This window comes from Aquarana catesbeiana, linkage group LG11 (genome assembly GCF_042186555.1).
Source record: "Aquarana catesbeiana isolate 2022-GZ linkage group LG11, ASM4218655v1, whole genome shotgun sequence".
Lineage (NCBI taxonomy): Eukaryota > Metazoa > Chordata > Amphibia > Anura > Ranidae > Aquarana > Aquarana catesbeiana.
This window is the reverse complement of record NC_133334.1, coordinates 84,460,224-84,470,443: the sequence shown is the minus strand read 5'-3', so window position 1 is coordinate 84,470,443 and position 10,220 is coordinate 84,460,224. Positions and strand designations below refer to the sequence as shown.

At 41.2% G+C, this 10,220-nt stretch overlaps 1 protein-coding gene across 5 annotated transcripts in view; it reads right to left on the bottom strand.

Annotated features, from left to right (window-relative positions):
• Positions 1 to 678: 678 nt before the first annotated feature.
• SYT7 (synaptotagmin 7) overlaps positions 679 to 10,220 on the bottom strand; it is a 571,182-nt gene continuing 561,640 nt past the window's right edge. For all 5 annotated transcript variants that reach the window (XM_073604668.1, XM_073604667.1, XM_073604669.1 and 2 more), the window contains 2 exons: positions 7,699 to 7,898; positions 679 to 2,262 (listed from right to left, as the gene is read on the bottom strand). In XM_073604668.1, the coding sequence (XP_073460769.1) occupies positions 2,158 to 2,262; positions 7,699 to 7,898 (305 nt within the window). In that variant the 3' untranslated portion in view covers positions 679 to 2,157. The remainder of the gene's footprint in view (positions 2,263 to 7,698; positions 7,899 to 10,220) is intronic.

The following is a 10,220-nucleotide window of genomic DNA, read 5'->3' as shown; positions in this document are numbered from 1 at the left end:
CCAATCTGGGGAGATCTCAAACGTGCAGTTCATGCAAGACAGCCCAAGAATTTACAGGAACTGGAGCCTTTTTGCCAAGAGGAATGGGCAACTTTACCATCTGAGAAGATAAAGAGCCTCATCCACAAATACCACAAGAGACTTCAAGCTGTCATTGATGTTAAAGGGGGCAATACACGGTATTAAGAACTGGGTTATGTAAAACTTTGATTAGGGTCATTTGGGTAGTTTCTGTTGTCATTATGATTTAAAAAGAGTAAACACAGTTGATTGACAATAAATGGCTTCAGCCAAACACTAACCATGAGTGAAAGAAACATTTTTGTGTTATCATTCATATTCTCTGAAAAATGGCCAAGAAATCATAAATTCTGCCAGGGTATATAAACTTTTGAGCACAACTGTATACTGTAAGTGTATGTTACTTTATTATTCTTTAAATTCTTGCATTTACTGTAACTGTAAAAGTCAGGTGTCCACAAACTTTTGGCCAAAAAATGTATATATATTTCAACAATGTATTTAGCGGTTTGTCTCAAGTTCAGCATTATTATACTGTATCACAGTTCTTTTTTTATTTTTATTTTATTATAAGCTGCTGGGATAAATGATAGAAGAGTGTGTTGTGACAGATCAGTCAGGGTGTAAGAATGAAATAGTCCAAATCAATATAATCTTGTGTTTAGATTTTACAGCATTTATTTCATCTTAGTTTTTATCCTTTAGCTCAAACAGAATGAGAACTGGTGAAAATAATTCACTTTTAAAGTACAGTGGGTATTTCCTTTTGTTTCCACATTGATACCATAATCAACTTGTCATACTTACAACTTAGTTAGATTTTATTTTATACATGGGACTCTGGAGCCTAGCGAATAAGAGAGCCTGGGAACTTCCAAGGCCTCATCCTGGAAGACAAAATGGCTGGTGATGCTCAAAAGGCAAGAGGGCCCTGATACAAACAGATTACATCACATGATCACCAGGAGAGAAGGGGACTGCACCAGTGCCTCATAATTCTTTCCAGGAGATTGGGAACACAGAGCGCCATGTGCTCGAACAGGGGCAGCATCCTCTTTGGCTCTGACAAAATAAATTCTTGCTGCCAGAGAGGAATGGAATGAACGAATAAGGGGCCTCACTGGCAGCAAAATGTTGGCTACCCAATACCGACACTCTAAAAAATCTAGACAACATTGATAATCTCGGTTCAGAGTTCTCCCATTTAAAACATTGCCTGTGACTGACATTTTTTTTTTAAAAAACATTTTTCTTTTTTTTTATAGCGAAACTCTGAAAAATAACCTATTTAGTGGAAAACAGAATGTAAAATAAAAAAGAGGCAACAAACAAAGCTACAAAGAATCACGGTACGAAGATAGGCAGGTGCATCAGAGCATCATCCCGTTCCCGCGAAAAGGGAAAAAGGTGAGCAGAGAGGGGGAGAAAAAAAGAGAACATTCACGCTCACATACACACTCACAATCGCACATTGCTTAATGCACATCGGACACTGACAACCACACGTACAGCAAAGAATTTGTGGAGCGGAATCCACCCTAAACCTACCTTCGTGCTCCATTAAGTGGCATGTAAGGAGGTTTCTAAGAAGCAATAACACAGGTATTGCTCTTTATCTCTGCTTTCTATAAAGAAAAGAAAATACCCTAAAAAAAACTTCATAGGGTTCATTGCACCTTTGCACCACTACAAAAAGTGAGCTGTTATATTGACAACCACCATAGGCACACTACAGTGCTGCTGTGGCCAGCATGTATTTGTAGAAGCCGTGGAAAGTTTTCAGGCTTAGCAGCCTAGAGAGAGAGAGGTTTCCTGCGGGATAAGCCCGCCCTGCCCTTCTCAGCGTCTCTGTAACACTGTTTTGGGAGATGCCGCTCTTCATGAGGCCAGAAGGAAACTGCAGCTGTGCTTAGTATAACAAATATAAGGAGAGTTTTGAAGCACGGTCCTTGTTGAAGAGCTGCTGATGGCACAGGCTGGCCCCAAGGCATCCTGTTACCCAGAGTTCCAAGCTGGCTGTTCCTTTGGAAGCCTGCAGGTTGTTTTTGTGCAGACAGTAAGAGCATGGCCAATGCGTTGGTTTTGTTGGAGGTAACCGAAGACTGCAGGAGATCAGAGTGCAGAAAAGCCGCCAATTCAGGCCTTGAGTTGGTGCCATTGTGCTACAGCTGTTCTTGGATGGGAAATCATATCTTTCCAGTGTTTCACCTCTCCAGGACCGCTCTTCCAAGATAGGTAGATCTGCAAAGAGGATACAGTCAGTAAGAAGAGGAGCTCATTTATATCTATAAACAAGAGCTATCAACAATTTGGGTTACTATGCTAGCAGCTGGCTGGACACAATATGAAGTTATGATACTACAACTGTTTAAAGCCTAGTACACACTAGTAGTATTTTTTCATTCTACCCAGCAGGGCTGAATGAAAAAAAACAAAAAAACAAAAAAACCCTGACAGCTAAGGAGAAGCCACTGTACTAACTATCTCACTTAGTACAGTGTTTGGCCTTATTGTGTTCTGACGGGGGGGAGGTTCCCACTCAAAACATCAGTCGATCAGCAGACCTTTTTCAGTCATGCCCCTTCGACAGATCTAAAGATATAATAGTTATCTGCCACTACTTCATGATATAGCAGAACAAGCACTTAAGCCTAGTACGCACGGGCCGAATGTCATCTGCTTTCTATTGAACTAGATGATGCCACCCAAAATTCAGCCCGTGTGTACTAGGCTTAAGTGCTTGTTCTGCTATATCATGAAGTAGTGGCAGACAACTATTAGATCTTTAGACGTTGTGTGAAACTAAAGGTTCCAGAATGCCTCATGAGCCAAAGAATTTTAGATTAGATTAGCAAAGTAGCTGGCAGGGCATAGTGGAATATGTAGTCCAAGACAGCTGGAGGATCTACCAGCTTCCTATCAAAGCCACCAGTTAAACTGCATGCAGAACAGAAGCAAAGCAAAAATAAACTGTTGTCATTTTACCATATCTTTACATGCATCCAGATCAGTATATATATATATATATATATATATATATATATATATATATATATATTCTCTCAATCCAGGTACAAGCCTGGGTCTACCAGCATTTCCTATGGGTATATCTTTTAGTTAGGAAATGGATGATAAACAAGCTTTCATTGATGCAATGAAGGCAAATGAGATATATATTGAACAAGACAATGGGCACATCATAATTTAATACACCTGAAACCTATGTTACATTGCTACTACAGAGTGTGATGTGCTGAATTATATTAATAAAAAGGATTTACTGTACATCACTGCTCAGTTCGACTAACCTGAAGTTCCCCACCAATTTTCTTATGTTGCAATATAATATGCATATTTCATTGTGTTCTCTTTCCTCTATCTGACAACAGTAGTGAAAAATGGTTGCCTAGGCACTGTCTTTATTTTGTTATATCAACTTACTGACTATGCCGCTTCACATTCATTTTTCAAATATATCATTTCTGACTGTAATCCACCTACAGCTCCCATATATTTGGCATCCAATTAACACATCTGTCCTATCTCCACTCTATTCAAAGAGCTGCTGTCACCCCCCTCATCTGTCACTGCGCTGTACAAATCCCTTCCCTGGCTTCCCACATCTGCCTCCATCACTTTAAAATCCCACACACTTGTATGTAAATCCCTTAACATGTTTTACATTTCCTACTTTGATCTTTCAATGCATGTTATTGACAGTGAAGGTAGGTTCAAAAATCAATAGATTGAACACAAGATCATAGGGTAGTCACAATTGGCACAACAGTATACATAACTGCCATGAAGCCTGATGGTATGAGGGATAATTGATCTCCTTTATTTCTGAAAGATGCAGCAGCTTGAGGAATGACACCGCTATAATATAACTGAAGGTTTAATGGGAGATCTACACGTATAGGTGATTATATAGTAGTGGCAGATGTCCTTGGAATTTGATTTATATAACACAGAATGCTCCAGGGTCAGTTCTGTCCTCTGGAAGGACATGTCCTCCTAGAAGACGATGGCGAGCCCTTAAAATGCAACTTGCAGATTCAATTTCTAAGGGTTAAGGTGGTTTTAAAGTATATATATCAGCCATGCATGCTACTTCAACAGTTGGATATTTTTGGGTACTGGTCTAAAAAGTCTGTAAATCCAAATATTAAAACTGCACAACAATTAGGCTCCATTTATGCATGCAGTGTAGTCATCCTGGTTTTAATTATTTATTGTTACTAAATGTCTGGTAAATACCTGTTTTTCTTGCCCTTCCTATAATGGGGTGACAATGCTAATAACAGTCTCTTAATGCTGTGTAGCATTGTTAACCCATTGTGCACTGATGCAATAGCAGGCTCGCAAGATCTTGTAGTCACAGCATTGCATCACTCAGCCATCGGCCCTCAGTCAACAGTTTGCTCTACAGTCCTGCAACATGGTGGGAAGTCACCAGAAGATGCAGACACTGATAAAAAAAAGCTCCGCCCACAGCCCTTACACATCTAACTTTATAAAAAAAAAACAGCCACATGGATTCAACAACAAAAAAACCCAATTAAAAGAAGGTATTTTGAAGGCTGTTTTCATACTTTTCCTTACCCTGGAGGTACTTGGGCACTTGCAAAGATAAGGTCTTTTTTTATTTCCAGAGGATTTACATATACAGTTAGCAGTTTAACGAAGTAGTAGCACCTTCCTCTGGATCTCAGTTGATATCACTGGGAAGACTTCAATTGAGAACCTCTACCACATCAGAATAAAGCACAGACTGATACCTCTGAGAATTGCCTATGATGAACACTTGACCCATTTCTCTCTGATGTCTCCCCATCAGTTACCATTTATTGGAAGTGTCCTTTTATTTTTATTTTTTTAATGTAACAGGGTTTTGAAAACTGTAACTGTGAACCAATTATATTAGAGACATGTAGCCGCACTTATAAAATTTACATTTAATATTTCTGCCTTTTAAGGATCATTGCGCCTTTTAACAGTTGTATTTTTTACACGTATTTAAGTGTAACTAAACCCAGGACCCTGCATTCACTATATCTGGTTTCCCACGGTACATAGAAAATGGAAATGCAAAAAAATGTAGTAAATATAAACTGCTAAATACTTTATCTTATCAGCAGTATATAGTAACCTTAAAGACGTTGTAAACCTCCATTTTCAATTTGTGCCTGTAGGTAAGCCTATAATAAGGATTGCTTATAGGTACAGTAAATATCTCCTAAACGTGCATCGTTAAGGAGATATTTACTTTGTACTGCGCCGATGATGTCATTGCCACTTGCGCTGTGAAGTAATGGCCTTCCGTGCCATTTCTTCACTAGCGAGCGACGTGACTGGCGGCTCCTGCGCGCACGTGCAGGAGTGATGTCACACGACTCTGGTGACAGAGCTTGAGTCTGTGGCCCTAGAAGGAAGAGGGGCAAACATGAATCCGGCCACCAGCGGAGACAGCATGGGCTTCGTTTGCAGGTTAGTGTCACATAATGTGCTAGTATGTGATGCATACTAGCACATTATGCTTTTACTTTTCAGGGAACAAAAAAGGAAGTAAAACCCATTAGGGTTTACTTCCTCTTTAAGACTTCTATCAGTGCCTGGGTAAAATTTTCATACTGCATTGGCTGTCCTATCAGGATGCAGGACCCCTGACCCTCTGTCTGGACAGTGCTGATTGGCCCTGTGCTGATCACATGCATCCTCCTAAGAAAAAAAAAAAAAACCCTCTAGCAATAGACACCAAACTGAACATGTGCAGCCTGATTCCACTAACTTTGTCTTATCCGGACATGTTTTGGAGACTGTGGAAGAGGAGGAGAAGCAGAGAAGACAGGATCAAATGTCCTTTTTTACACAATGCAGAGGATTAACCCCTTAGGTCCCACAGTGAGTATAACAAGCATCCTTTACTGCATATACACACTGATTTTGCTGTTGTGGGTTTAGTAACACTTTAATCGTTTCATAAACCATCTTCACAGAAGTGTTTCTATAAGACATTAGATGTGTACATACTACTCTATTTACAGTATATCCTTTCACAGGTACATCACAACATTTCTGACTAATGGCATCGCTGCACCCAATCACACGGCTTCTGCCTGATGCCCCAGGTACCTGCCAAGGCTGCTAGTAAAATACGGGACCTGTGTCAATGTACCTTTGGCATCAGTTAGAGACACTTCAGGGATCAGCTGCTTTTGTGTTGTTAGTACAAGAGAAGGGGGTTTTTGGTATTAGGGACTTTGAGGAAATCATGGCCTGGTAAGGTCACCCATTTCCATCCCTAGGGACTTTAAATGAAACCAAGACCTGGTAAGGTCAAGCGTTTCCATCCCAAATCTATAGCACAAACAAGGGGATTATTAGAGGGGAGGTTGGGACTTTATATGAAGCATGTACCAGCAAGCAGGTGAAGGCATGTAGGCATGTAAGGAGAGATGCAAGAAAGAGAGGGAAGGGAGCCCCCAGATATGGGGTGGAGTGATGGAGAGTGTGGGAGATAAGGAAGAGAAAAAACGTGATGGAGTGAAGTGAGGTTTTTTCTCTTCCTTATCTCCCACACTCTCCATCACTCCACCCCATATCTGGGGGCTCCCTTCCCTCTCTTTCTTGCATCTCTCCTTACATGCCTACATGCCTTCACTCTTATCCACCTTTCTCTAGACCTTCCTCGGTTCCTGTGCCTGCCCTGGTCGGCGTTCGTTGCCGTCTCCGCGGGGCTCCCCACCTCGGCTCCCGGTGGGGGTCACCTGGATGGCTCATGGGGCCCCGCCGCTGCACCGTCACTATACAGTCTCTCAGTGAGTATTCCCATATAGTAACTTTGGGGGCTCGTTTACCACGCTCCCCCATTACCAATGTCTCTTGTCCTATTGCATTATGTAATTATCCCAATATATTTCTAGATACCACACGGGCTCGCTCCTGACGAATGGCATGGAAGCCACGAAACGCGTTGAGCCAACATATGCCGTGTTTAAACTGTCTATTCAGTCCTCATCAACTATATCTTTTCCAAACCCCCCCCCACAGGTCTAGTGAGGCCTTAGGTCCAGCAGATATTACTGGTTTTTACCCTACTTTACCCTACCTTGAAATCTTGATGTACTAGGGAATTTATTCCAGGTGGTATCTTGAGTTACCATTATTTAACTTTTTACCCTGTTCATCTTTCTATTAATTGTATGAACAATATTATCATGAATGTTTATTATATGACATTATGTACCTACCCGTTTTATCTTGTATGCATTTTGCGATTGTAACGTATGTGCTCTGGTATTATGTCAATAAATTCCTCTATGTTCATCTTATTACCTGCTTGCTGGTACATGCTTCATATAAAGTCCCAACCTCCCCTCTAATAATCCCCTTGTTTGTGCTTTTGTGTTGTGTCATAGACTTATATGGGGATTTCTGAAGCACACAAAAGCATCTCAACACAGGTCCTAAATGGCATCCAGAGTCCCCCCTCTGCCGCCTTCTTTGCTTCTAGGGGACCTGATACCAGACATAAGGCATCCCCTCGACCAATTGCAATGACATCATGAGGAATAATGATTACCTTTGATAAGTAAGTTAAATGATCATTTGATATTACTGACATCACAAATATGCAACTCACAACATGTAAAAAAGAATGCATCCCATCACACTTACCTTGCCAATGACATCGTTACGACTAAGCCTGTCTTTATCCATGACAGTTATGATTATGGTGGTCTCTCTGAGTTTTTCGGTGGGGATATCAAAGATGAAGGACTCGTTAAAGATTGGATTTAGACACCTCTTCATAACCACTGTCTTTTTCTTCTCAACCCTCTTGTCCTTGCACATAAGCCAAACCTTTACATAAGGATCTAAAGAAGTAAATGCAAGCACTAATCAGTTATTATTCAGTGTTTTTGTGTTCAAATTTCACTACATGCTTCTGACTCTTCCAGCATATGAATCCCCACTAAATCTATTTATGAGATAAATCCTGTAAAGTGAACCTGACACTTTAAGGATAAGCGGTGCATTTCCAGTTTTACAGATTTATCAAATGTTTCTGAAGGCATTTCCCGATGTGATGTTAACCATCTGTTTTTTGGTGTGTATAAAAGCAGGAGTAGATATGGCGCTGCCCTTGTGGAGTGAAACTTTTTTGGTGGTGAACCACCGTTTTGTGCTTAGTGCAGTTGCTTTATTTGTGTAGATCCTAAGTAATGTGTATGAATAACGAAAACGTGAACAAAAAATTCCAATGTGTGCTAAGAATAAATAATAGCTTCTTGACAAAATATATTTCAAAACCAAATACGTGAATAAATACATCAAAATGTGGGATATATAGGACCTAACTTTTGTATTCTAGGCTCCTAAAATACACTATGGGCATTCCTCCTCTCTTTTATGATGAATATATGTAAACCGAACAACATTTAAAAGCACAGACCGGAGACACCCAGAACTGCTGCACAGTGGCAGATACTGTGACTGCTCGCACCCCTGCAGGGGGGAAGAGTATCCGGTGAGTGCAAGCAGAATAAGAGCACGTTGTTGAGGCACAATCACCAAGCCAGCACCTGGACAAGAAGTTTCTCATATAATTTTGTTTTCCAAAGAGGGGCATCCCTCGGAACCATTCAAAAAGACTTCTGAAACAAATGAAATTTTCTTTTCCAAAAAAGCACTGGTTTTTGGCACATAAGTCACTTTATTATATGTAAGCACAAGTCATTTTGATGTAACACTAGCACTCTTCTAAGCACTATTTGCACCTTGTTATTTTCATATATATGACATGTAATATAAGATTGCGGTGTTTTATTTGAAAAATTAGCACGGTATCTTAAATAGAATAACCTACACTAAGTTTTGGCAAAATCACGCACAGGAGCGAGGACAGGACTATATATACAAAAAACCTTTCTTTATTGGTAAACAATTGCCAGAGACTCTAACACAAACAAAATAATTTTGTATTTTAGGAGCCTAGAATACAAAAGTTAGGTCCTATATATCCCAAATTTTGATTTATTTATTCACGTATTTGGTTTTGAAATATATTTTGTCAAGAAGCTATTATTTATTCTTAGCACACATTGGAATTTTTTGTTCACGTTTTCGTTATTCATACACATTACTTAGGATCTACACAAATAAAGCAAAAACACTAAGCACAAAACGGTGGTTCACCACCAAAAAAGTTTCACTCCACAAGGGCAGCGCCATATCTACTCCTGCTTTATATACACACTCTAATACACTCCACCCAGGTCAGTAGTTCTCAACCTTTCTAGTGCCGTGACCCCTTGATAAAATTTCCCAAGTTATGGGGACCCCTAACAGTAAAATTTTCGTAGCATGGGTTGTCAGCACCCAAGGCAATACAAGTAATTTGCGCCCCTAACCCACGGACATTTAGCGCTCCCTGAGTCCCTTCCACTCTAACAGTATTAAAACCCCTTATGGTACATTTTAGGATTTAGGATTTAGATCTCTCTCTATCCAAATTTCTTGTTTTTTTCCCCAGTCCCTCTCTCTAGCCGTGTTTCTTGTTCTTTCTCTTATTCTTTCTCTGCCTTTTTCTTTGTTCCTGCCCCTCTTTTCCTCTCCCTTCCATGTATTTTCTATTTTTATTCCTTCTCTTACTCCTTGGTGGGGGGGTGGGGGGAAAGGGATGAGTGGTGGGTAGTTGGGATGAGTGGCAGCGCTGGGGGGAGTTCTGATCAGCCAACTTAGGTGCTCTTGATCAAGGTAATCTGCTGATCTGAGAATTGTAGTGGGGACTTTTAATCACAGGTAGTGTTACTCACTGTGACTCCGGCTTCACCGTGTCTTCAGCTTTGTGGTGTCTTGCAGCAGTGACACCTATGCTGAAATCAGGAGATAGGGTCTCCGCCAGCCCCTCCCACTTCACATTCCTTACCAGTCATCTGACCTCCAGTCTCTGCCCCCCAGCCATGCCATGAACTGAATGGGTGGCTGCGAAGAGGCTGAGTGGGCGGCCGCGGGCTCCGGGAACAGCCCAGCTGGGCGGCCATAGGCTCCAGGGACAGCCCTGTTGGGCAGCCAGAGGCTCCGGGGACAGGGGCGGCAGCAAAAAGGCTGGGAGAGTGGTGCGAGCTTCAGGAACAACCCAGGATTCGGTGACCCCTGGCAAATCGTCATTCGACCCCCGAGGGGGTCCCCGACCC